Source organism: Mus musculus, chromosome 1 (assembly GCF_000001635.26).
Source record: "Mus musculus strain C57BL/6J chromosome 1, GRCm38.p6 C57BL/6J".
NCBI classification, from domain to species: Eukaryota; Metazoa; Chordata; class Mammalia; order Rodentia; family Muridae; genus Mus; species Mus musculus.
In genome coordinates, this window is record NC_000067.6 from 45,322,771 (window position 1) to 45,349,931 (window position 27,161).

A 27,161-nucleotide genomic window follows, 5' to 3' on the forward strand; every position below is an offset into this window, starting at 1 on the left:
AGACTATTAGCTCCTAAAATAGTTATCTTAGAGTATTTAGGAAGTGCGATAATTACAGGCAATTCCCTAATCTTATCCAAGCACAAATGGCAAAGACTTACAAGGCTGGGCACTAAACAGCTGCTCCAAAAACTGCCTATTGAATTCATATAAACAGAGTTGCCCGTGCTTCTGTGCAGCCTTTAATGCACATCTTTTTCCCTTCTGATTTAGGGCAACCAATCAGTCTAGGAATAAAATAAATAACTAAGAACATAAACATTGTAAAGTTCTGCTGTATGGGTTTACACGAACTTATAAAACTGTACAAACCAATATGTATGATTTATAAAAGGTATTTTCCAAAACAATTCAGCAGCAAGGAGCATCCTAGAAATCAAATAGAGCCGAGCTAGCCCTAGAACTCAAAGCAAGCTCTGAGCCTTTCTGATTTGTTTTATTGTTTACAATGATTCATGACTGAAGTTCAGCTTTTATTTTATTAAATCATAGGCATGGCATATATATAATATATATATATATATAATTTTATTGACTTCTTGAAAAATAATTTTAATACCCATTTTTCGTCAGATATTAGAAACTTGGATTTTGTTGCTTCAAAGTTATTTTGTCCTCAAATATTGGAGGATTCTGTGTATAGTGCTATAACAATTGTGTAGAAATAATGGTTTCAGTAATAACATTTGAGACCAAATTGAAGAGGACAGTTTTGTTTAATATCTAAAGTTAAAATCTCCTCCATACATTACACAAGCAAGCATTTCTATAGTGTGTCTAATATTTAAAGCCATAAAATGAAACAATAAGCAAGATATACATATCATATATGACATGCAGAAATGTCAGTGAACAGTACATGTTACACACACTAACTACAAATGCTTTGGAAAATAACTATGATCTTTGTATTAATGTGATCTGATCTATGTACTTAACCCTTTTGCTACAGAATTATTCTCCCCAATTCGACTCATATGATGTCAAGTCTGGAGTGGGAGGAATGGGTGGCTATCCGGGACCAGCTGTAAGTACAAATGTTTCTGAGTGTTTTCAAGTATCACACTGCCTTTGTTTCTTCTAGAAATACAATGTTGGCATGCAATTGTACAAAAAGATTCATTGACTACTAAGGTTGGAAGAGAAAACAGCAACCTGTCCATGATTTTTCTATCCTAACTCATTCCCTCCCTGTGGCGTTTTATGTCATTCCATATTGCTGCTTCCTAATGCCCACCTGTACTAGGGCTTTTTCCACCACCATGCTCTGGTCCGTTCTTTTTTCATCTAATGTGTAACTAAATGTAGTTTTGTTAGGGATTGCTTCTACTTTACATCCTCTCACCCAAGTTGCATCTTTTTTCATCTTGTTCACTGATTTTTACATTCTAAATGAAGTTTAAGTCATGAATGTCCTATATCACAGTCTGTTTTTCATTCGGGTTTTAAATCCAGCATTAGCATCTTTAGAATGCATTGATCTTTTATGTTCCACTACCATAAACAATACCTCAACCTTGACAGTAATGGGCTTTCAAAACTTTCTAAATGACCGAGAATTTTAGTAACAGAAAAGAGCAAAAAGTTTGAAAACTGGATTTGAAGTCACCGATGTTGGTGACTTTTGCTTTGGAATAGCTCTCAGGAAGTACAACAATATTGAACCCTATAATTCAGAGAAAGATCAGCATAAATAAATACAGTATAGCATATATTTGTCAAGGTAAAGAAAAAATTTTTATCAGTAAATCCAAAGTACCTACAAAAGAGTACTGTATTTGGTATAAAAGAAATTGAAATATATATTTCTTCTACAGTTTTTGATATGATTTTTAAAACTATTTGAAAATCAAATGGAGATTATATTATATTTGTAAATATTGGTTATTATTACACTCATGTTATAAATCCTCCCTTAAAAGATTAACAAAACCAAATAAAACTACAATTTATTGACATTTCAGAGAGATAACCTAAAGTTAAGTTAAAATTTTGTTATCAGAATATAAAAATAGTATAAATCTGTTTTTCTAGTTTGGTGTGAATTTCTGAATAATGTCTAGATAAATTTGTTTTAAGTTGTGAGTGCCCCATGCATAATGATTCATGTTTATATCTAAATCTTCACATCAACATTACTGTGGTATATCATGATAGCTATGAGGTTTGGAGTTGACTGACATGGTTATTGTAGAAACTTATACCATAATATCTATAGTATGAAGATATTTCCACAATATGCTTATCCAAAAAAATTTATAACCTAGAGAGGTATCTATGAAATATTATAAAGCTTATCATCACATTTTATACTGACTTTCTCTGAATTCCCTTTCTTATGTGTTAGGGCTAACATATTTAAGATTAATTGGTAATCTAGACTGTCTCTCTAATTTCATCTGAAGTAAAGTTTTCATGCAAAAATCTTTATTGAAAATGTCCCAGAACTAAATATGGTATGTTATCAGATAACAAGATATAAAGTTGTATATGTTATAATACATACTGGCATTATATGGGAATAGACACTACTCTACAATGTGGACATTTATCTACTGGGTTTGTTTATCATACAAATTTACATTCCAGGGTCCACCAGGCCCTCCAGGACCCCCTGGTTCTTCTGGACATCCTGGATCTCCTGTAAGTATCATTCTTTTTGGTGCTTTCTTCTTCATGAATATATGAAGCAAGCTAATGCAGTTATGGATATAAATCAGCCATTTCAGTATCCATAATCCCAACCAATAAATAATTCACTCCCCAACAATTATTAGCAATTAAATCTTTGGTAAAATTAAAATACATATTACATGTGTATACAACAGACTTTGGAGTCCATAACCACTCAATTTCGGTGAAATAAAAGAAAACTAACTTTATTGTGATCCTGAAAACCTCTTAAATCATCATAAAATATAATAAAATTTCTGCCTACATCCACTAACCATGACTTCTTACAATAATCCAGATGTGATTTACTCATGTGAAGCTCTTGTTACCTAAATATATTTACACTATTCTTCTATTTTAGGGTTCTCCTGGATACCAAGGTCCCCCTGGTGAACCTGGTCAAGCTGGTCCGGCAGTAAGTAACACTTGAGAATTGCTAAACACATTGAAAATTCATTTCCCACATGAATTCTATCATCAGTTTCTAAGTCATTCATTGTTCATCTAGAGTGTAGATTGCACACATGCTTGAATTTTCCATGACAATATAGCTTTTTTTCTGTGAGGAACTTGAGGTGAACTCAAAGACTTTAGAGATTCCTGACTGGTTAACCACCAAAAATCATCCACTTCCCAGAAATAACAAAATTTCCTATCTAGGAAATACATGTCTAATGTTTCTGTAGATTCGTTTTATATGAATTCTACCACAATGCCTACAAATATACATACATCTGCATAGTGCAGAGAGAAAGACAAGAATATCCAAGAATAATATGCCATATAGGTATCAAAAATTAAAATAAATGTTATTTTAAGACAATATTTTGAAATATTGCAAAATGTTTTTATATTTTTGTATAGTCATTATCTCAAAATATAGAAATACAAATATAAATATACATATTTAGTATGACATAGATACATGATATTTAAATATTTCACTAAAATTTATTCAACACTAAAACTTAAATATAATGAAGGTATAATATTAATTCAGAATAATTTTCATGGTGAGGACAGAGGGATGTTTCAAAGACACATTTGCTTCCAGAATGCAAATATCATACAACAAGAAAATGTAACACAAAATATTGAATATTTCTGTTTCTATTTTCTTATTTCAGGGCCCTCCAGGACCTCCTGGTGCTCTTGGTCCAGCTGGTCCTGCTGGAAAGGATGTAAGTACTTATAAGTTAAATAGAAATACAGCAACATTCATGTTGAATGACAGACTGCCTTAAATGTATCCACTTTTGAAGAATCTTAGTAATGGAAGCCTCTTTCAAAAAAATTGTACCCAACAAACATTTTAGCTCATATTAGAGGTTGGGAGGATTCCCACAGCATTTTAAAATGGATGTCCTAGCTCAAATTACCTTTCTTAAGAGTTATGTCTAGCACTGATTAGTACTTTTTATTGCTTCTAGGGTAATTTGATGGAGAGTCACATTCTCTTACTGTAATGTTCATTAGAAATCTTGTTAAATTTATTCAATCTCTGAATCACTGTGTGATGAGATGATTGTTTTTTTTCACTTTCAGGATATTATCATTGCATTTAAGTAGTAATCTCTGTGTTGTACTCACAAAGCTATACATCATTTGATAAGTTCTATACTAATAGAACTCTCAGATCGACTCTATTTTCATTCCAGGAATGGCAGGATTTTTTTCCCTTATATTCTGTCACATAGACTCCATATATTAATATCATTTCTCTATAAGCATAAATTTATAAATATTAAATATTCTCCCTTTTTGCCTATTTAACTTCCAATGGTAAATTCCTCTTATTGATTTGGGAAAGAGCTGAACATTTCAGGAATATGAGACATTTGTACTATTTCTTCATAGAGTTATATCAAGGTAGGAGAAGCCTCCCTGAGTTCTTCTATTGAGAAAACTGGTGTCACATTGAGCAAGAGACACTCACTTGTAATCTGAGCACTCTAGAGGTGTGGCTGCAAGGTTCAAGAGTACAGTACCAGCCAGAGTTACCTAGGGAGAATGTGTCTTAAAAAATAAATAATCGAAAAAATATATGATCTCACAACTATACGTTCAGTCCAACCAGATTGCTCCCTACTTATTGCACATTTGCCCATACATAAACCTTTATATATTCTTTATTTCTCTGCCTAGGGAGAGTCAGGAAGACCTGGACGACCTGGAGAGCGTGGACTGCCTGGACCTCCAGTAAGTCTTCATTAAATAAACTACCTAGAACATACAAAGTATTTTAATTTTAACTTCAAAAAAAAACCCAAATAATCAAATTAAAATAAACATCAAAATAAATGCATTTTTATCACTGAATGTTGACTTGAATGTTAATTAACATCTTTCCCATTCATTACTTTTAGGGTATCAAAGGCCCAGCTGGCATGCCTGGATTCCCTGGTATGAAAGGACACAGAGTAAGTGACCCTAATCCTAACCCTGTATTCATGAACTTAGATATAATTTATAAATGGACAGAGCACTTTTAGTTTTAACAAACTTTAGATAAAGTCAATCCATCCAAAATCTATCAAACTAAGAACAATATCCATCAAACTAGAGTTTATTCTTCTATACTTAAGACAACTTTTTAATCATACTAAATTGAATGTTCTCATTAGTTTCTCTTTTTTTTGTAATAATACGTTGCCAAATGTTCAGCAGTTCAAAATACTTTACATGAATTAAATTATCACTACATTAGCCATATATAATAAAAACAGAAATGAAAAGCCAATGTAAAACTTACTAACTATACTGAGTTGTTAACAAATTTAGGCCTTTGGTCCTGTGAAGACTTTATGCCTCAGTGTAGGGGAATACCAGGGACAGGAAGTGGGAGTGGGTGGGTTGGTGAGCAAGGGGGTGGGGAGAGGATGGGGAGGGGTTGGAGAGGAAACCAGCAAAGGGGGTAACATTTGAAATGTAAATAAAGAAAATATCTAATAAAACAAAAAATAAAAATTGTTTTTAAAAATATTTCTAGGGCTTTGATGGACGCAATGGAGAAAAGGGAGAAACAGGTGCTCCTGGACTGAAGGTAAATTGCAGCACACAGCGTTCATGAGTAAACTCCTTTAGAGTCTGGAACTATGTTAAGATTTATCTTCTGGGACCTAACTTGGTCTTACAACTGTTCTTTTCATATAGCCATTGCTTAGCTATATGTAAATCTTAAGTCTTCCATGAAAGCTAATAACAAAGAATCCGGCATAAAAATGTTTGTATATCTCAGTGTGTCTAATAAACAATATGTTTATCCCTCGTGCATTTAAAATGCAGAAACTGAAGTATCTGATAATGAAAATCAAATTCATTCAGAAATTTGATATTACTAAAGTACACATTTTTCTTAGTATTTTCTGTGATACAATATTTGTAATGTCAAAGTGTCCGTTGCACAAAATAGTAACATTTTGCATATCCCTAGGGTGAAAATGGTCTTCCAGGAGACAACGGAGCTCCTGGCCCCATGGTAATTATGTTTCCTCTCATGTGATTATCAATATTAGTATTAAACTTCCAATCCGATTGCCTTTCTCCTTTCCAGCTGTTCTCACACATGTCACATTTACATTAAGGTCATGCTTTGAATTTTGGTTGCAGGGTCCTAGAGGGGCTCCTGGTGAGCGAGGACGACCAGGCCTTCCTGGAGCTGCAGTGAGTATTGCCACAGTGTACCCAGATAAAAGTAGGGGTGGTCAGCTCAGTCAAGCTTTGGATGTAATGATATGGAAAGGAATGTCTTACAATTGCTCTCTCTGGTCATAATTTTGATGGCTGTTGGGATATTAGTTTCATAATTCATTAGAGCAACATATTCGCATTCAGTTCTAAAAGCCCAGAATCTAGTCCTGATACATATCACTAATGTGGTGCCCCAACATTCTAACACTGAGTCTAAAAATATGTGATGAGTAAGCAAATTTTAATATATTTGAAGCAAATTCAACTCAACTGAGCTTGGATTGTAGTTATAACATTACTTGTAACTAAACTTTCATAATAAAATGTTTGAAACCAAACTTCACTTTCTTTTTTTGTTTTTGTTTGTTTGTTTGTTTGTTTTTGTTTTTTGCTTTTTTGTTTTTTGTTTTTGTTTTTGTTTTTGTTTTTCAAGACAGGGTTTCCTCTGTATAGCCCTGGCTGTCCTGGAACCAAACTTCACTTTCTTTTTTTGTTTTTGTTTGTTTGTTTGTTTGTTTTTGTTTTTTGCTTTTTTGTTTTTTGTTTTTGTTTTTGTTTTTGTTTTTCAAGACAGGGTTTCCTCTGTATAGCCCTGGCTGTCCTGGAACTCACTTTGTAGACCAGGCTGGCCTCCAACTCAGAAATCTGCCTGCCTCTGCCTCTGCCTCTGCCTCTGCCTCTGCCTCTGCCTCTGCCTCTGCCTCTGCCTCTGCCTCTGCCTCTGCCTCTGCCTCTGCCTCTGCCTCTGCCTCTGCCTCTGCCTCTGCCTCTGCCTCTGCCTCTGCCTCTGCCTCTGCCTCTGCCTCTGCCTCTGCCTCTGCCTCCCAAGTGCGTGCACCACCACACACAGCTCAAACTTCACTTTCTATATTTGAGAGAAATTCAGTTTAATGATCTTGAATTGCAGTCTGATACTTTTAATTAATCTTTCATAAGTAAGAAAATATTGAGACAAACTTCTCTTTGTAGGGTGCTCGAGGCAATGATGGTGCTCGGGGCAGTGATGGGCAACCTGTGAGTAACTTTGCATCTAATCCTGCTTTGTTCTATAGTGCTTAGAAATTTTGAATTACATTTATGTTATATTATATTATATTATATCATTATATAGCAAATCCATACTGCTTCTTGATTATTTTTAACCTTGGAAATGGAAACAATTTGTAGGTGTCATACTAGGTTGACATGTACATGGCATTTGTGTTTAATATCCAACATTGGACATGCCGATTAAAAGAAATGCAAAGTAGATAGTGATAGTATCTCTAGGATGTAAAGATTACAAAGGCTCAGAGGTAAGTATCCTGTAAGTCACAGGATTAATGAAAAAGTGTATAGGAATACTCATGTTCAAACTTCAGATGTAACCCCTTTCTTATCTTACACAACTTTGTTATGTGCAAATTGTACGTTGTTTTTAGGGTCCCCCTGGCCCTCCTGGAACTGCAGGATTCCCTGGATCCCCTGGTGCTAAGGTAAGCCTACAGTTCTTTAGAAGAATGTATAAAATAGACAAAAATTCATTCGATTGCTTCTCAGAATTGACCAATAAAAATAATCAAATGTACATTTATTTTCATTTACAGAGAGCTTTAGAGCTCCATTCTAGTCTCCTTTCTCTCTCTCTCATACATAATATGTGTGCATACATATGTAGTATATGGCATATATAGTATATAATATATATCATATATATATGCATAATATATTCTCATTAGTATTGTACCATCCTGATATGTCTTCTGAGTGCTTCGACTTTTTCCAACGTCTTTTCTGGGAAACACCTATAACATGGGCAGACCCATATTTACCATTGTCCTTTGTTGCTATGATTAATAATCCTTTGTTTTAACTATTGCATATAACCATAGTAATATAGCTTTAGGGAAATGAGTTTAAACAGAGCTGAAAGCTAAGCTAAGTTATTAAAAAGTGGAAAGGAAAACTTACATGTTGGAATTTGTCTCTTTAGGGTGAAGTTGGACCTGCAGGGTCCCCTGGCTCAAATGGCTCACCAGGACAAAGAGGGGAGCCTGGACCGCAGGGACATGCTGGTGCTCAAGGGCCTCCTGTAAGTAGCATATAAGAGGGAATTCAAGCTGCTAGACTTAGTCCATCCGTGCAGGTTGCTTACACTAACCACCAAGCAGGAAATAAACAAAACTAAAGTTCTCTTATTCCTTTATTTTTAATAATTTAGAACAAGTATCTATCTGACTTAATTCATATATACACATATATAGGTATATGTGTATAGGTGCTGTTGCTAGAGAAATAACATATTCTCTGCAATACATAATACCTATCAGTAAATATATTCTCTAAACAGAGAACTCCAAATCCATGTGCTCTGATAATATGCTCTCTCACCTTGTGTTCCTAGGGCCCTCCCGGGAATAACGGCAGTCCTGGTGGAAAGGGTGAAATGGTAAGTAAGCTGCCCCACCCTCAGCTCTTCCTTACACAGAAGAATTAAATATTTAAGCCAGACAGTAGAAAGGAAGGTCCACGCTTTGCTAATGAGAGTGTTTGTGTTGTTTTTAGGGTCCAGCTGGCATTCCTGGAGCCCCTGGACTAATAGGAGCAAGGGGCCCCCCTGGACCAGCAGGAACTAATGGTATACCCGGAACACGAGGTCCTTCAGTAAGTTCGTCTCTCCTTCAATGCCTGGAAGTTTATGTTTAACTCTCACAACAAAATATTGACATTCCTTTTGCTCCTTCTCCATTTAAGTTATCCAGCTCTCCCTCTAGCTCTATGACAGTATAACATCTAGCTAATTGTGATTTTGTTAGTCAAATCCTTGTTGTTTTTACATGGAGATTTCGTTTCATTTTAGGGTGAACCCGGCAAGAACGGTGCGAAGGGAGAGCCAGGAGCACGCGGTGAACGGGTCAGTATTAAGCCAACAGGACTTAGCTACTCAGACAACTGCAGAGTGATGAGAAAGTAATGAGTACGTTTCTCAACGAAATCTAGTCAAAATTCTTTATGTTGTCAGGGCGAAGCTGGTTCCCCAGGAATTCCAGGACCTAAGGGCGAAGATGGCAAAGATGGATCACCTGGAGAACCTGGTGCAAATGGGCTTCCAGGAGCCGCAGGAGAAAGGGTAGGTTTCCATTTTTACCTGTTTCACTATTCATTGGGACACAGTAACCTTTGATTTTTTTTGTGTTTGTTTGTTTGTTTGTGTGTTTGTTGAGACAGGGTCTTACTTATAAACTAGGTTGCCTTGACCTTTACTCTGTGGCTAAGGCTGGTCTCAAAGTCATGGCAATCCTCCTACCTCATCTGCCCCTGCTACTTAGATTAGAGGTATGAACCTCCACAACAGTTTAAGACACAAGGAAAGCCTGTAATGGTGAATTGTTTTTACACAATGACTCACTGAAGACTGGCCCCAAATTTAGAGATTCTCCTAACTCTGTCTCTCAAAAGATTAAACAAGCGATATAAATTGTGAACCACCCGCCCTTCTGTCCAGTGTTTTTCTTGGCATGTTTAGCTTAAACTTAAAATCTGAGTGCTTATTTCTGTTTTGTTTGTACATTTTGTTGATTGGTTTTCCTGTGATTCAGGATATTTCACTGTTTAGGAGTTTTGGTTTTGTTTTTTGTTTTATTTTCTCAGTGCTAGGAACTGACCCCATGATGTGTTTTGTGGCAATGCTCTACCACTAAATTAATTCCCACATTCTGTAATACTTAGTAATACAAGAATACTATATTATACTTAGAACTTAGTAATACAAGAATAACTATATTGCAACCTATGAAGTATGAATAGGTTTTAATCTTTTAAACTGAAATATTTAACTGTGATTGTTTCTAGGGTCCTAGTGGCTTCCGAGGACCTGCAGGGCCAAATGGCATCCCAGGAGAAAAGGTAAATACTTCAGCTCCTAAAATCCATTACTACAAATAGGTATTTCTTTCATATGTTATACCACTAATGGGAGAATAAATATCTGAAGGACATGTAACCGGATAATAAAACACAAACCATCACCATGTGACTCTAGCCCCTACTTTGATACTTTCATGGCTATCTGACAAACTAAATCTACTTCATGCATGTCATGTCCTGAGTGAGAAGTCACTAACCTCAGGGTCACTGCAAGAATTATAGAAATCATCTGCACATATGGAGGAAGCTCCAAAGGAACTTCTAATCATTAAATTTCCTTAATTAAGTGTAAAAAGTAGTTACTTCCAATTAATAATGTTGGTTATAAGCATGGAAAATTCATCATAGTTGCCCAATTTTTCTTCAAGATGAAAACCAAACTAAAACAGATGATTTTTATAGATCAGAATACAGCAACACAAAACTGTCCTTGAGAGGCCAAAAACTCCAACAGTTATAGATTAAGTATTGTCAATGTCTATGTTAATCAAAAATCTTTATGACTTGTTATCTCACAACTTAGGGTCCTCCCGGAGAGCGTGGTGGCCCAGGTCCTGCAGGACCCAGAGGAGTAGCTGGAGAACCTGGCCGAGATGGAACCCCTGGAGGTCCAGGGATACGGGTAAGGAGACACATTTGTTTGACTAATGCTGTAAACTGGTAAGAAGAAAGACAATACAAATAATGAGAGGCTAAAGACAACTTCACAAGATGATACCTTTCAAAAGTCTCAAAGTAAACAAACCAAATTCCTTATTTAAAAAAAACAAACAAATAAACAACCATGGGTCAAGACAGATTAAGGAAGAGAATAAAACTAAATATTTGACTAGGATCAGTTTTTAAGCAGAAAATAGGGAGTACATTTGCAAGGATACATATAAACACGTAAATCTCAAAGTTGTACATGTTAACTATGTTGTACTTTTACATTTTAAGTCACATGACTGCTATACTTCTCATTTAGGGTATGCCCGGAAGTCCAGGTGGACCAGGCAATGATGGAAAACCAGGACCTCCTGTATGTACAATTATGATGTCTTGTTTTACTAACCCAGTAAAAAAAAATGAAATGCATACATTGGATAGATTTGAGTGTGTGTATATGTATGTGTATTATAATTAGATTATTTGTTCATCAAGTCCTGATTATGGCAAGTGTTTTTCTTACTAGGGAAGTCAAGGAGAAAGTGGTCGCCCTGGTCCCCCTGGCCCATCTGGTCCCAGAGGTCAGCCTGGTGTCATGGGTTTCCCTGGTCCTAAAGGAAATGATGTAAGTTCTATAATTACTTTCTTCAATAAATATTTGACAGATTGATGGCCTTTGACCTCTATATGAAAATGCAAAATCACCTAATACCTAGCCTATCATTTAAACATGAAAGAATGTGTGACAATTGAGCAGCATGTATGAATAGAGACAAATATATAGTTGGCAATGGGTGTATGTATGTGTGTGTGTGTGGCTTTGCATGTGTAGCAGGATCAAAAAATGGGGTTTGGACTTTTATTAGTGAATTACTTTTTGAGTATCTAAACCCTTGCTTTTTTCTTTAGGGTGCCCCTGGCAAGAATGGAGAACGGGGTGGCCCTGGAGGACCTGGCCTTCCAGTATGTAGCTTTGGTTTATTTCTGGCTTTCTAATCATTTCAGCCATCTTCAGCCTCAATACTTCCTTGTTATATGTGTTAATTCTGTTTCCCTGACTGTCACTTTTGTAGGGTCCTGCTGGAAAGAATGGGGAGACTGGACCTCAGGGTCCCCCAGGACCTACTGTAAGTTTTCATATAATTAAGATAGAGGTAGGGTAGAGATATAACAAAGTCAATAATTTAGAATGTATGTTATCTCTACCACTGTGCCATAATATTTCACCAAGCAGTTACTAGACTTTCTTATTTTATTATCAAGTTAAATGTTGGCATTAATTATATGTTGTATTAATGTGCTTGAATATCTTCTATAGATCAAGATTTCCCTACTCTTAACATTTTTGCCTTTTAAAGTAAGCAATAGGCCTACTGAGAGGTGGACTATAGACTAACTAGGAATGACAATTTTACAATGGAGTGTATAATTGTGCTTCTGAACCTAGGGCCCAGCTGGTGACAAGGGAGATTCTGGACCCCCTGGTCCACAAGGATTACAAGTAAGAGTTTGTTCTTCAAATGTTATTAGTTTTTAACAGACAATTCCATATTTCCTTTTTGTACCTATTTTTATTACATAAATATACGTCAAAATTTTGTGAGCAGGCTACATGTTCATCTGAAACTTAATTTTTAAGTTTTTCTTCCATCCTGAAATATAGCATTAATAGTAGTTTTCTTCTATTGGTATTCTAGAATGCACATATTCATTTATTAAAAATGAGTTGAACTCAAAGAGTTCTATATGCACATACTTTTCTCTATTATAGTGAAAACTCCACATAGCTAAATTAATCTATCTTTATCTCTTAGTTCATCTGTATATATATAGAAAACAAAAAATATAGATGTGAGCACAGGTTTCTAATATGTAACTATCCTCTATCTGTCACTGGTTAATGAATGAGGCAAACATTTTGTACCTTAAAATTATGAAAATTACGTCATTAACTACCTGGAAAATACATTTATATATAAAAAGCTTTCACATAGCTGTGTTTGAAGTGATCACACACAATGTAATTTTGTTGATTTGTAGGGCATACCTGGTACCGGTGGTCCTCCAGGAGAAAATGGGAAACCAGGTGAACCAGTAAGTTGAATCTTATTTTAAAGAGGCTATGCCAGTGCCTGGCAAATACAGAAGTGGGTGCTTATAGTCATCTATTGGATGGAATACAGGGCCCCTAATGGAGGAGCTAGAGAAAGTACCCAAAGAACTGAAGGGGTCTGAAACCCTATAGGTGGAGCAACAATATCAACTAACCAGTACCCCCAGAGCTCATGTCTCTAGCTGCATATGTAGCAAAAGATGGCCTAGTCGGCCATCATTGGGAAGAGTGGCCCCTTGGTTTTGAAAACTTTATATGCCCCAATACAGGGGAACATCAGGGCCATGAAGTGGGAGTGGGTTGGTAGGGGAGCAGGGCAGGGGAGGGTACAGGGGACTTTTGGGATAGCACTTGAAATGTAAATGAAGAAAATATCTAATAAAAAAATTGGAAAAACATAGCAACTAAGTGAAAAATATCAAAATTCATTTATCTATTATTAGCTTTGTATGTTCTAATAGCTAAGTTTTTATTGTGTAGATCAATCGGTACAGTGATTGCTAGCATGCATGAAACACTTGGTGAGGCCTCTAGCACAGTATAAACCAAATGTCGGCCTGTCTTCTCAGTCTCTTTGGGGAGGAAGGCAGCAGCATTATCGGAAGTTCAAGATCACCCTTGGCTGAATGTGTCTGAGGTGCATGAGACCCTGTCACAGAAATAACAACCAAGCAAACATGAGTTACTCATAATGCCACTTACAAAACGTTTATATTTTATATAAAAGAACAGAATTAAGATGCATAGCTTCATAATTTAAACAATTGCACAATATAGAGGCATGACAGACGTCAATGTTGTTTATACCTGTGCAGTGCATACTGACAAATGCTTACCATACATAATGTTGACCTCCTAGGGTCCAAAGGGTGAAGTCGGTGCTCCTGGAGCTCCTGGAGGCAAGGTAATTTCTTTACCTTTTTACCATGTTATGGAGCAACTTGATTAGAGAAAAAATTTTAAGTACATTGAACTAAAGGGTTCTTTGCTTAGAAAAATTAGATTCCCAATGTTTAGTACATCCATGTAAGCAAACGGCATGCACTTCCAGTGCATTAATTTTGCTCCATTTGAATATTCTAACATTACAAAGCACCACAGACTGTGCCATCAAGGGGAAAGACAGGTGATGTATGGCTTCCCTACAGAGAACTCTCCTGGTGGCAGAAGCACAAACTTTATCTCTCTGAATAATAACAGTAATTACTTTAAAGACATGTCTAGTTTAACCAGGAGAAATACACATTTCATTTTGCTAGGCTTTTTACAAGATTCCTGTTCTCAAACAATAAATTAAAGTTTTATACTCATAAAATTTGCAAAACTATTAAAATTTCTAACTTCAAAACCTTATTAGACATAATCAAAACTACATAATTTCCAGTGCTTTTCTTTTCTGACAATGTGCTTCTAATATGGACATTATATTTCCAATGATAGGGTGATTCTGGTGCACCTGGAGAACGTGGGCCTCCTGGAACAGCAGGAATCCCTGGTGCTAGAGGTGGAGCTGGACCCCCTGGCCCTGAGGGAGGAAAGGTAACTGTAGTTGCTGATTCCCGTAAATATTAGAGAATGCACTTCAATTGCTTTCTTGTCATTTGCCATGTATTTCTTCATTGCAGGGCCCTGCTGGTCCCCCTGGCCCTCCTGGTGCTTCTGGTTCTCCTGGTCTGCAAGGGATGCCAGGGGAAAGAGGAGGTCCTGGAAGTCCTGGCCCAAAGGGTGAAAAGGTGCTTATAGCTGCATATGTATCAAAAGATGGCCTAGTCGGCCATCACTGGAAAGAGAGGCCCATTGGACACGCAAACTTTATATGCCCCAGTACAGGGGAACGCCAGGGCCAAAAAAGGGGGAGTGGGTGGGTAGGGGATTGGGGGTGGGTGGGTATGGGGGACTTTTGGTATAGCACTGGAAATGTAAATGAGCTAAATACCTAATAAAAAATGGAAAAAAAAACACACCTTCTAGATTAAAGGAAATTCCCATCACTAGAAACTATTTTCAAAATTATTGTTATCATTTTAAATGAATTTTGACATAGAGTCCTATAACAACTATCAATCAAAATATCAGCTCTAACCCCAGCAAATCCTGAGGATTGCTATGTTAGACTGGGGATGTTGTTATCTGATGATGCTTGCTTTTGATTCGCAGGGTGAACCAGGTGGTGCAGGTGCTGACGGAGTTCCAGGAAAGGATGGGCCAAGGGTGAGTATTCACATCAGTGAGAAATGAGCCCTGATTATATGCAATATGTTGTAGACCCTTCCTCAGCTTTCACTGTTTCATAAAATGAGACCATATGTTACCACATTCTGAACATTAAACAGTACTGATCACTTCCCTACTTAAATTCTTAGCTTCTATCTACCACTCCGTGATAGTTCTACAGTGACCTAAGTATGATAAAAGCAAGGAATGGATACCATAATGTATCAAGAAATCCAAAGTAATTAATATCGTTAAGAAATACAGTTTTAAAAATATGTTACCATAAGGTATTTTATCACATCCTATTTATCTTCTCTAATTATGGTTTAAAAAAAGAATGTATCAATGAAATCACTTAATTCAATTACCTTCTTCAATCATACACACAGAATAGTGAACTTACTAAACTCTCATACTTATACACAGCAATGAACAAATCATTTGAGCCAAGAGAGAGCAAAAATCTACCCACTTTAGTGGTAAATAAATGTCCCTATACTCTGATTAATACAAGAAATTATGTTTATTTTTTCAAAACTAAAGACACTTCTTCCTGCAGGGTCCTGCTGGCCCTATTGGTCCCCCTGGCCCAGCTGGTCAGCCTGGAGATAAGGTAACAAAACTACTGGAAACAAAAATCAATCTTTGCTTTAATAGACATAGAACAGTAACAATATCATTTGATCTTTTCTCAGGGTGAAGGTGGTTCCCCTGGACTTCCAGGTATAGCTGGACCTCGAGGTGGCCCTGTAAGTATTAAAGGCATTTTCATCATACTCTCAACACAAAACAGTCCATAGCTTTAGCAACTTTGCCCCTGGTATTCTGATCTTCATGTTTAAAGCTCTATGTTTAAAATATATGAGATGCAAGAATATATTTTAAAATGTTAAAGTCCTCATGAGATTATTTACGATACCTTATTAACTGAAAAACTCTGGGGAAAGTACATAATTTGAAAAACAGTATATATTTCTAAATGAGCATCTCTTAAACTTTACCAAAAGCTTATCCAAATCAAAAATCCTTTGCCCCTAAAAAGATTTGGCAATCAAGATAAAGCTACAGAAAGTGTATTTGTTTAATCAATGTGTTAGTAGATATTTTACCCTTCTGCCAAATGTTAAATACTTTATACTTGCAATATTTAAGTGTATTAAATATTTGCACTTTGATGATATATTCCTTGGAAGTTATATCTCAGTTCAGAGACAGAAGAAATCAACAGTTGCAGTGCTGTTCCTTTCTTATGTTGATAAGAAGTAAAAAAGACTTTTAGATACAGAGACACATAATGCCTGTGGAGAAGGCCTTCACTGTGACTAATAATATACCTTCCTTCAGGGTGAGAGAGGTGAACATGGCCCTCCAGGACCTGCTGGCTTCCCGGGTGCTCCTGTAAGTATGGACTTCTAAGAATGTATATCACAATGCTTATTTTATCAAATTACTGAAAACTAGCAAATAAAAATGTTACCCTGGTTCCAGTATTTCTTCAGCCACTTTACCATTCGAAATTACTTTATCCCTTTTTTAAGCAGCTCAAACACCAATCCTTCTTTGTGCAACATCATGATGCTCATTTTCAAATTCAAGGGAAGATCCTTCTCCTTTTCCTCCTCCTCCTCCTCCTCCTCCTCCTCCTCCTCCTCCTCCTCCTCCTTATTCTCCTTCTTTTGCCACAGTATTTTGATTGGTTTTGCTTTGGCATATCTTCTAAGAGCCTCCTATCCCTATTTGATGGCAACAACTTCCCAGCTTAAAAAAAAAAAAGTTCTACGTTTTAAAGAGAAACAATGATAAGTCAAGCATGTTGTGAAGGAACTTGACTCACAGATGGTCACTGTTGCTGTGTTCAGGGACAGAATGGTGAACCAGGTGCTAAAGGAGAAAGAGGTGCCCCTGGAGAGAAAGGTGAAGGAGGCCCTCCAGGACCTGCAGGACCCACTGGCAGTTCTGGACCTGCTGTAAGTCTTATTGTTAAACCATTGTGTAAGACATTTTGGTTTATTACTAAGTTAATATTTCATGTAAGATTTTTGTGTTATGGGAGGAGAATATAATCTTCATAGGAATATAGTCCTTAATTCTAATTTTCTTTTCTGTAATTTGGATATGATCATAGGTGAGCTAATTTAATCTCTTCAGGGAGCATTACTGGTTTTCCAGTGATTAATGATTTTCTCAAATGTTTATTTTATTACTTTACTCAATATTCCTTTCCTTTCATTTGTGTTTAGGGTCCGCCTGGTCCTCAGGGTGTAAAGGGTGAACGTGGTAGTCCTGGTGGTCCTGTAAGTATGAATTCTCTTAGCTATCATTCTATGACTGTTATTGAACATAGTTATTGATTCCAATCTAAGTGAAGACCAGATAATGACAAGAAAACAACAGAGAGAATACGATAGTCAGGGTTTAGTTTTGTTTTGTTTTGTTTGGGGGGGGGGGGTGGTTTGGTTTGGTTTGGTAGTTGTGTGTAAATTTAAAGAGAGTTGGCAAATCCTAAATAACTTCAAGATAGAATTCAATTCCTGGAACATTCCTTACCTTCATATTTATGTGTTTACAGAGTTTTGTTTTAGTCTTGAACTAATTGGTTCATTGACATTTCACAGGGTACTGCTGGCTTTCCCGGTGGGCGTGGTCTTCCTGGTCCTCCTGGCAATAATGTAAGCTCTCTCCAGTTTTTTTTTTTTTTCAATATAACTTACAGAAAGACTAGAATAAGAAAATATTTTGATACCTACCAAATTTGGCATCTACCAAATCCCACCTAAAATCTAAAATAAATAAAAGGCAAGGAAAGCAAAAAGACCCTTTTCTGCCATGTTAAAATTTAAATTATTTGCAGGGTAATCCAGGGCCCCCAGGACCCAGTGGTGCTCCTGGCAAGGACGGCCCTCCAGGTCCTGCAGGCAACAGTGGTTCTCCTGGCAACCCTGGAATAGCTGGACCAAAAGGTGATGCTGGACAGCCTGGAGAGAAGGGGCCACCTGGTGCTCAGGGTCCTCCGGTGAGAGCTATTGCTGTTTTGTTGGTAGACTGCATATTCTGATAACAAACATAATAAGGGAGCTAGGATTCTGTAGCCATAGGCTGATTCTTTCGTATCTATTACAACAGGGTTCCCCAGGCCCACTTGGAATTGCAGGGCTAACTGGAGCACGAGGTCTTGCTGGACCACCAGGCATGCCAGGTCCACGGGGTAGCCCTGGACCTCAGGGTATCAAGGTAAGCATAGTCACCTTGCATCTGATGTTTGCTTTACTACAGAGGTATAGAGATTTCTTCACTGTATCAGATATAAAAAGGTTTCTGATCAAGGTATAAATTATCAAAGATCTTACCTTCTTGACACTCTTAGGTTTGCAAAAACAAAACTTTCATTAAGTCTTCCCAGAACACACCGGCAAGGGACGTAGTAAACAAGCTTTGCATATATACACAAGCAAGCCAACATCACAGAAAAACAATGTTGCTTTCTCAAACATCACTGTTAGGAAACTTGTGAGCATTCTTCAGTTGGTTCACTATAACTAGGAAGGGAGAAACTTTTTCATCTCATAAATGTATGATACATTAATTGATGTAAATTACCCATCTCTTGAAGTCAAAACTATTGGTTTGCCTTCACTGATATTACCAGAACATGATAGTGCTTAGTATCTGGAATGTCCATTCAAAAAAGAAGTTAACATAATTCCACTCACACCATATTTCATAGCATAACATTTTATGCACCTTTTTCAAAATATTTCAGAAAATAGTAGCAGGAAATTTAACAGTAATTAACATATCTAGGAAGTTTCTAATAAATTCTGATTCTAAGGGTCACTGAGATGATAGTTTATCATTATTTTTCTTGCTGTACTCACAAGCTTCTGTTCTTCACAATCAACTGTGCTCTGATTAAGAAAGCATTTTACTATTCTGAATCCCTGAGACACTAGAAAAATCCAAAACCCTTGCTCCCCATTTTTCTGTTATGAAAGGCTTAGTTTCAAGAAAAGTAAACATCAATAGAAACTGACTAAATCACCCTCCAATCTGGTAATACCTCATTAGTTGGAATCACAAAGTGAAATGTATTCTGTTTCTTTGTTTGCAGGGTGAAAGTGGAAAACCAGGAGCCAGTGGCCATAATGGGGAACGTGGTCCTCCTGGACCCCAAGGTCTTCCTGGTCAGCCTGGTACAGCTGGTGAACCTGGAAGGGATGTAAGTAGCAATTCAGGAATAGTGTTCAACCAGTCAGCAAATACTCCAGTTGTTTGGTTTATTTTTAAAATTACAGTTATTAGATTGTGTTTGCTAGTGTGTATAACTATGAGCACATAAGAACTATGGTGCACATATGGAGGTCAGAGGACAGCTTTCAAGAGTAAGTTTTTCCCTTTCACCCTTTAGCAACCAGGATATTGAACTCAATTCATCAGGTTTAGTTGGAATAATCTCTAGCCCCTGAAACATCTCTCCAGTCTGAAATTCAAGTATTAGTTAAAGAAAGGTCCACTAAACCTTAATATTTGCGATTTAAATAAAATGTGTCCATGTAGCAGAGTTCTTCTTCCCTCTCTGATAATCAATCTTTTTGTAAGTTAGGCTAATATGTTCTATGACCAAGAACATTTCCCAAAATATTCAGTAATAAAGAGAACGTAACCACAAAATAATTTAGAAAATTAGTTAATAGGCAAAATTACAAGATTCAATTTTATATAAAAATGTTCATTATTCATTCATGATTATTCTTAATTTTTCAATTAACATTCTGTATTAAAATATATTTGAACAGTGTGCTCTGGGATTTTTGAGAGGTATATTTAGCATGGAAATATTAAATGAAGTTTAGTTTTAGATTTTCATAACAAATTTAGATTTCCCACTTCTAAAAAAATTATTTATTAGCTGTTCTTAAAAACCATTTTAGGCTTTCTTTTTATTAGCACTCCCCTCATATTTATTCATGAAACTTTAGGAAAATAGAAATATCCTCCAAAGAATCATGGCTCTTTAAAGAGTTAAACCACATTGTAAATATGTGCTATTTCTTTTCACCAGAAGCAACTTCGGCTTCCACTAGGACAGAGGGGCAGCAAGGGCGTGGGAATATCAGAGGGGAGAAAAGTTTACTAAAATATCCTCTGTTCAAAACTGCCATAATGGTGTGTGACACTTTGTATACAAACTATAAATTATCTTTAAAAGGGTAAAAGGCTCTCTTTTAACTCTCTTTTAAACAGGGAAACCCTGGATCAGATGGTCAGCCAGGTCGAGATGGATCTCCTGGTGGCAAGGTATAACAAATTCATGTAGAGTAGACATGTGTAATTAAATTCAATGGCCTTCATGCTTATGTAAGATCCATGAATTTGTTCCAGGGTGATCGTGGTGAAAATGGTTCTCCTGGTGCCCCAGGCGCTCCTGGTCATCCAGGCCCACCTGGCCCTGTTGGTCCATCTGGAAAGAGTGGTGACAGAGGAGAAACTGTGAGTTCTAATACAATGCTTCGTTCGATATATGATATATGCTCTCATCCGTCAAAAAGAGGCTGAGGCGGGACAATGGGATGGTCCTCTTGCCATCATGATATATCTGTGCTGATTTCCATTGGTATTAATTGGGCAGCTTTCTGTTTGCTGTGGGAATGATGTCAGAATTTACAGAACTCTAGCTTCCAATAACAGTATGTGTACTATGATCCCACTGCAATGAAGTTAGCATTTAAAAAAAAAACAATTTTCATTTTTGAAAAAATTTCAGAATTGTTTATTTTATTTAATTTTTAAATTAACTTAATTTTTAATTAATCTTTTATACGGTATGTTTCTCCTCCCCCATTCCTCTCACATCTTCCTGTCCTCCTTACACAATTAACGTTTTAAAATGGAGTTGAATCAGTGACAAGATATGGTTCACACTGCAGTTGTTCAATTGCTTGCTTGCATTCTAGGGCCCTGCTGGTCCTTCTGGTGCTCCAGGCCCTGCTGGAGCTCGAGGTGCTCCGGTAAGTATTAGACATTTGTCCTGATGTGTTTTTAAACTCATTTTAGATTATAAGAAACACCCTGCTGCTTTATGAAATCTCTAGAAAGTAATTAGAATGACAGATATGTAACTATGGAGAAAATATAAACTTTCATTTGATGATACAGAAAAAAATCAGTATCTAAAAGTTCTATGCAGGTAGTGATATGAGAATTACAATTATCAATCCAAAGTTAAAGCAGAAACAATCTTTGTGATTACGTTTGTGAAGTCTCTTTTGATAGGGATTTCTTCCTAAGATACTATATTTATTACAATAAATCTAATAGAATGCTATAAAATATTCATTAATAAATTAATAATATCCTATAGGTTATAATATATTTACTATAAGCTTAATTTTAATCTTTCAATATGACTGTATAAGAATGACTCTAATTAAAAATGTATTTTTAAAGGGTCCCCAAGGTCCACGAGGTGACAAAGGTGAAACTGGTGAACGTGGCTCTAATGGCATCAAAGGACATCGAGGATTCCCTGGCAATCCAGGTCCTCCAGGTTCTCCTGTAAGTGCATCATCTGATGTTAGAAATTCTCCTTTACTGCATACCTTATGAGACAGACTGGAGAGATGAGACATGAATTCAAGGGCATATTTGAAGTAGTAGTTTAACATGAAACAATGAATGAAAGAATTAGAAATGTTTGTTTCATTGGGTCCTGCAGAATTTGCGAACAGTTCCTTCCCTAAGCCCTGAAGTCCTTCACTGGTCTCTATCCCCTTTTTGCTTTCCAGGGTGCTGCTGGTCACCAGGGTGCAATTGGTAGTCCAGGACCTGCAGGTCCCAGAGTAAGTGTCATAAAAATACATTGAAAGGTGAACATTTCAAAATGTTTACACAGCAGGAATATATTTTCTGCATTATAACACCATCATGTTCATTTCTTAAGGGACCAGTTGGACCACATGGACCTCCTGGAAAAGATGGAACAAGTGGGCATCCAGGTCCTATTGGACCACCAGGTCCTAGAGGAAACAGAGGTGAAAGAGGATCTGAGGTAAAAATGCATATACATACACAATTTAATTTGCTATGATACAATGTGTCACCAACATTTCATTCTTTGTAAACTAGACAGTATAGTCACTTACTTTAGAAAGTGAAAGCTAATTTAATGCATTCTTGATTGCATTAAGGTGGTTTGTGTCAGAATAACATGGATATATATATATATATATATATATATATATATATATATATATGCCTTTCTGAGTGACATATCAATAAAATAACACATACTCTACTAACCAAACAAATTATGCCATGCTGGTCTCACATCAGAGAACTCACAGATATCATTTTGTTTCTGTAGATGTTTTACTGATTCAATGACCTATAAAACTCTGTATTGCTACTGATAAAATCATGGCTAATGCCTTCTGACTGCACAGTGTTGGGATAAATGTAACAACAAACCATTGCATCGACAAATATACATGTAACAAATGAAAAACCAATAAGTCACAAGCATATTTTGAGCCCCAAAGATGAAGTCCCTATTTTATTCCTTTTCATGCCAATATTGTGCCTTCTGGCTTACATCTCTACACAGAGGAAATGATGAAGTTTCTGCTCAATACTTACTCCTATGTAATAGAATAACATATTTATATGTAACAAATCATATTTGACACACATTGACAATCAAAATATTTTTTAATTAAACTAATTGTCACAACATATGTGGATTGATTGCTTATGGTTCATTTTTATACATAAGTGACATGTTTATTTAGTGGAGGCCCAAGAAAAACATTTCTATGTTCTATATGTTTACTTATCTAGGGCTCGCCAGGCCACCCTGGACAGCCAGGACCCCCTGGACCCCCTGGTGCCCCTGGTCCCTGCTGTGGTGGTGGTGCTGCTGCCATTGCTGGAGTTGGAGGTGAAAAGTCTGGTGGCTTTTCACCCTATTATGGAGACGATCCAATGGATTTCAAGATCAACACTGAAGAGATTATGTCTTCACTCAAGTCTGTTAATGGACAAATAGAGAGTCTTATAAGCCCTGATGGTTCTCGAAAAAACCCTGCTCGGAACTGCAGAGACCTAAAATTCTGCCACCCCGAACTCAAGAGTGGTACGTTCGAGTTTTCATCTTTCATGCTGTACACTTACTGAAAAATCAGCCTATATTAGAATTTGACCAAGAAAATTATTCCAATGGAAAATATTTTGAAGCTCCTGTACTATCAAAACATTGTTAATTGAGTTGAAAATGCTTGATAGTAAGGAGGAAAAAACAATGTTTGAAGGAGCATTGAAGGTATAATGTAAGTAACTGCAAAATAGCTCAAATATAAGAAACTTTATCCCGAAAAACCAAAAAAAAAAAAAAAAAAAGAAATATTATGGATGGTTCTATAGAAATTTTAACACAAATATTTCTAAATACCAAACCAGAATGATTTAAGTGAGCAAGTAGCATATATCATCCTATTCCCGTGGTTAGATAAGCATAATTTTACTATTTTTATTATTATATTACATATTTAAAGAATTCATTTTAATGAACTAATCATTAAATTTCAAATTTTTTTCTTAAATCACTCCTGTTTTTATCTACTGTGACATGTTTAATTTTATTTTTCATTACCAAGATATATTTATTATATAAAGTTAGTCTTAATATTTTCAAATTTTAAAATACTATTTAAAATTACTTTAAGTTTTTAAATATCTTGAGAGAGACCGCTACTTTTACTCAGACTATCTTCTGGGCATTAATTAAAATAAGAAATAAGTACAAATTAAGTTAAAATATGCCATAAATATGGACAATAGTGTTATCTTTGAAATAAAAGATGATATTTAGACAAATAAAACACACCAATCTGTGCATCATCAGTCAATGGTAACACTGTATTTTTCTATTTCCATGCTTTTATGGTGCATACTAGCTTTTTACTTCAGAAATATCAACCAGTTGTGCTACATACTTCAAATTGATACAGTAGTACTCCATGCACTGAACCAAGTAACAAGCAAATCTTCTGGTTCAGCCTCCACTTCTAAATTTTATAACTAATTCACATTATCTCTTTGGTGACATTTCAGGAGAATACTGGGTTGATCCTAACCAAGGCTGCAAGATGGATGCTATAAAAGTATTCTGTAACATGGAAACTGGGGAAACATGCATAAATGCCAGCCCCATGACTGTCCCACGTAAGCACTGGTGGACAGATTCTGGTGCAGAGAAGAAACATGTTTGGTTTGGAGAATCTATGAATGGTGGTTTTCAGGTAAGAAAAGATATAACCTTTAAACTGAGCTATGCCTATTACGTAACACCCTTTTCCTTTTACTTGTTTATGGTTACTGAGTAGAACACCCCAAACACTTGTGTGATTAAACAATTATTATTCCTATAAAAGACTAAACGATACAAGGTCAGTTGCATGTAAACACCTTTCTTTAACTTTCTAGGGCATCTACCTATGCACACAATAAAAGATCATATAATGTACATGAACAAGTGTTATAACACAGTGTCAGTGCTAATGGTGTATGAATGAATCACTTACTCCAGGTTTCAGTCCCAAGCTTAGATGTACTATTTTTCTTTAATAGTTCAGCTATGGCCCTCCTGATCTTCCTGAAGATGTCGTTGATGTGCAGCTGGCATTCCTCAGACTTCTTTCCAGCCGGGCCTCCCAGAACATTACATACCACTGCAAAAACAGTATTGCCTATATGGATCAGGCCAGTGGCAATGTAAAGAAGTCTCTGAAGCTGATGGGATCAAATGAAGGCGAATTCAAGGCTGAAGGAAACAGCAAATTCACTTACACAGTTCTAGAGGATGGCTGTACTGTAAGTACCAATATCTTCAGATAGGATGGCAAATAAACTCAGAATTTATTGTTTAATCATCCAAGCTGTTTTGAGAAGCAGAAATAAAACTATTAGAAGAAATAAAACTAAAAGCTGCTTGGGTGGGGAATTATATAATATCTACTTATTTGTTATAGAAAATGTTAAATATTTCAAAAATTGAATAGACCTTAACTTCTAGATGGAAAACAGTTGAAATGAAAATGAATGAAATTTAAACTCATAAAAATAACTTTGATAACTGGGATATTGACTATAAATTACACATACTATTAATTATATAAGGTCTGTGAGATATAACTATTGCTTTAAAATGTAAAGTCTAACTGAAGATTTATTCTTTTTTCTCATAATTCATTAATATTAGCCACTCCTGTTAGGGGTGACTCAACTATTTCCTTGTAAGTTAACTATAGTGCCACAGCCTTAACCGGATCCAGGCTTGTGAATGAGCTAGCCTGTGGCCATCTCCCTTCTGGGTTAACTTTTGAGTCTTGCCAGGCTTTGATTAACAATCTTATTTATCAATTGAGAATATTAAAACTTAAATACAGAAGGTTTCATATGTCTAGAAGTTTACATGTATAGTAACTGCTTTGTGAGATCAGAAGACAGTTTTAGAATGTGATCAGTTAAGGAAAACATGTAGGTAATAATACTGTCATAACTTTTTCTTACACAACTTTTTCTCTTTTGAATAGAAACACACTGGGGAATGGAGCAAGACAGTCTTTGAATATCAAACACGCAAGGCAATGAGACTACCCATCATAGATATCGCACCCTATGACATTGGGGGTCCTGATCAAGAATTTGGTGTGGACATTGGCCCTGTTTGCTTTTTATAAGCCAAACTCTCTGAAACCCCAGCAAAACAAAAACCACATCCATGTGTTCATCTTGTTTTAATCTTATCAACCAGTGCAAGTGACCAACTAAATTCCAGTTATTTATTTCCAAACTTTTGGAAAAAGCATAATTTGACAAAAAAAGAATACAATTTTTTGCTGTTTCAACCACCCAATACAGGTCAAATGCTTTTGTTTTATTTTTTTACCAATTCCAACTTCAAAATGTCTCAATGGTGCTATAATAAATAAACGTCAACACTTTTATGATAACACTGTGTTACATTCTTTGAACTCTAGCCCATCTGCAGAGCAACGGTCATACTCATTCACCAGCATAGAATATCTTTATTTCCAAAACAGGAAAGAACAAAATTAGACATGTCCTCCTCCCTATGTTAACTACCTCAACTGGTCAGAACAGATAGCTTCTGAGACCTGAAGACTATACAATCATGTAAAACTTGACAAAACTTATGAATTTCATTGGTTAGCCATGTAGAGCGTTAACTAGAATTAAAAAAAACTAGACTATAGAGCAGGAATTTGAAGGAGTACTTTCAGTTCACAATTGTCTTCATCATAGGTATAAATGCTTTTAAAGGTGCTTCTCTTCTGCTGTTGCTGGTGAACTTGCAAGTATCTGGAAGGGCTTTAAAGACACATGTTAAGGTGCTAATGTATTTTCACATTTAGAACTCCAGATCAAAATTGGTACCTTCATTCAAGCCATAAATGCAAAGTATCTATATTTGTCTTCTGCCAGAAATATTGACTGGCATGCCACAGGATCTTCTCTTCTTTTATTCTATAAAAATAAACAACGAAAAACAAGTTTGGTTTTTTTTTTTTCTCACAATAACACAGAGAATGTTTTAAACTTTTTCTTTTGTAAGCTTGTATGTAGTTGTTGATCTTTTTTTCCTTCCAGTCATATAATAAAATATCATAATGAAACATTCCCAGTTTTGTCGCTTCTCACAGATTTAACAATGGCACGTCTACCTGAACTTCAGTAATTTTCTAGAAAGAATCTAATTGTGTAGTTCAGTGAAACAATTAAAAATATGGCATATCATATTTTCAGAATAAAGATATGTGCCCTAATTAATTCTGTATATTTTACATCATAGTTAGTAGAGACCTTGACATTATTTCAAACAAAGGACATCAGAATTGAGGAA

General features: G+C 36.0%; 1 protein-coding gene across 1 annotated transcript in view; it reads left to right on the plus strand.

Annotated features, from left to right (window-relative positions):
- Col3a1 (collagen, type III, alpha 1) overlaps positions 1 to 26,936 on the plus strand; it is a 38,169-nt gene extending 11,233 nt beyond the window's left edge. Inside the window, exons 5-51 of the mRNA NM_009930.2 lie at positions 953 to 1,027; positions 2,590 to 2,643; positions 3,035 to 3,088; positions 3,801 to 3,854; positions 4,819 to 4,872; positions 5,040 to 5,093; positions 5,663 to 5,716; positions 6,107 to 6,151; positions 6,283 to 6,336; positions 7,333 to 7,377; positions 7,785 to 7,838; positions 8,336 to 8,434; positions 8,747 to 8,791; positions 8,908 to 9,006; positions 9,203 to 9,256; positions 9,365 to 9,472; positions 10,195 to 10,248; positions 10,793 to 10,891; positions 11,237 to 11,290; positions 11,444 to 11,542; positions 11,827 to 11,880; positions 11,991 to 12,044; positions 12,365 to 12,418; positions 12,958 to 13,011; positions 13,890 to 13,934; positions 14,471 to 14,569; positions 14,656 to 14,763; positions 15,188 to 15,241; positions 15,804 to 15,857; positions 15,940 to 15,993; positions 16,589 to 16,642; positions 17,104 to 17,211; positions 17,485 to 17,538; positions 17,860 to 17,913; positions 18,096 to 18,257; positions 18,368 to 18,475; positions 19,353 to 19,460; positions 20,486 to 20,539; positions 20,624 to 20,731; positions 21,196 to 21,249; positions 21,689 to 21,796; positions 22,027 to 22,080; positions 22,182 to 22,289; positions 23,078 to 23,372; positions 24,350 to 24,537; positions 24,866 to 25,108; positions 25,831 to 26,936. Coding sequence (NP_034060.2) covers positions 953 to 1,027; positions 2,590 to 2,643; positions 3,035 to 3,088; positions 3,801 to 3,854; positions 4,819 to 4,872; positions 5,040 to 5,093; positions 5,663 to 5,716; positions 6,107 to 6,151; positions 6,283 to 6,336; positions 7,333 to 7,377; positions 7,785 to 7,838; positions 8,336 to 8,434; positions 8,747 to 8,791; positions 8,908 to 9,006; positions 9,203 to 9,256; positions 9,365 to 9,472; positions 10,195 to 10,248; positions 10,793 to 10,891; positions 11,237 to 11,290; positions 11,444 to 11,542; positions 11,827 to 11,880; positions 11,991 to 12,044; positions 12,365 to 12,418; positions 12,958 to 13,011; positions 13,890 to 13,934; positions 14,471 to 14,569; positions 14,656 to 14,763; positions 15,188 to 15,241; positions 15,804 to 15,857; positions 15,940 to 15,993; positions 16,589 to 16,642; positions 17,104 to 17,211; positions 17,485 to 17,538; positions 17,860 to 17,913; positions 18,096 to 18,257; positions 18,368 to 18,475; positions 19,353 to 19,460; positions 20,486 to 20,539; positions 20,624 to 20,731; positions 21,196 to 21,249; positions 21,689 to 21,796; positions 22,027 to 22,080; positions 22,182 to 22,289; positions 23,078 to 23,372; positions 24,350 to 24,537; positions 24,866 to 25,108; positions 25,831 to 25,977 — 3,945 coding nt within the window. The 3' untranslated portion in view covers positions 25,978 to 26,936. The remainder of the gene's footprint in view (positions 1 to 952; positions 1,028 to 2,589; positions 2,644 to 3,034; positions 3,089 to 3,800; positions 3,855 to 4,818; positions 4,873 to 5,039; positions 5,094 to 5,662; positions 5,717 to 6,106; positions 6,152 to 6,282; positions 6,337 to 7,332; positions 7,378 to 7,784; positions 7,839 to 8,335; positions 8,435 to 8,746; positions 8,792 to 8,907; positions 9,007 to 9,202; positions 9,257 to 9,364; positions 9,473 to 10,194; positions 10,249 to 10,792; positions 10,892 to 11,236; positions 11,291 to 11,443; positions 11,543 to 11,826; positions 11,881 to 11,990; positions 12,045 to 12,364; positions 12,419 to 12,957; positions 13,012 to 13,889; positions 13,935 to 14,470; positions 14,570 to 14,655; positions 14,764 to 15,187; positions 15,242 to 15,803; positions 15,858 to 15,939; positions 15,994 to 16,588; positions 16,643 to 17,103; positions 17,212 to 17,484; positions 17,539 to 17,859; positions 17,914 to 18,095; positions 18,258 to 18,367; positions 18,476 to 19,352; positions 19,461 to 20,485; positions 20,540 to 20,623; positions 20,732 to 21,195; positions 21,250 to 21,688; positions 21,797 to 22,026; positions 22,081 to 22,181; positions 22,290 to 23,077; positions 23,373 to 24,349; positions 24,538 to 24,865; positions 25,109 to 25,830) is intronic.
- The last annotated feature ends 225 nt before the right edge of the window (positions 26,937 to 27,161 follow it).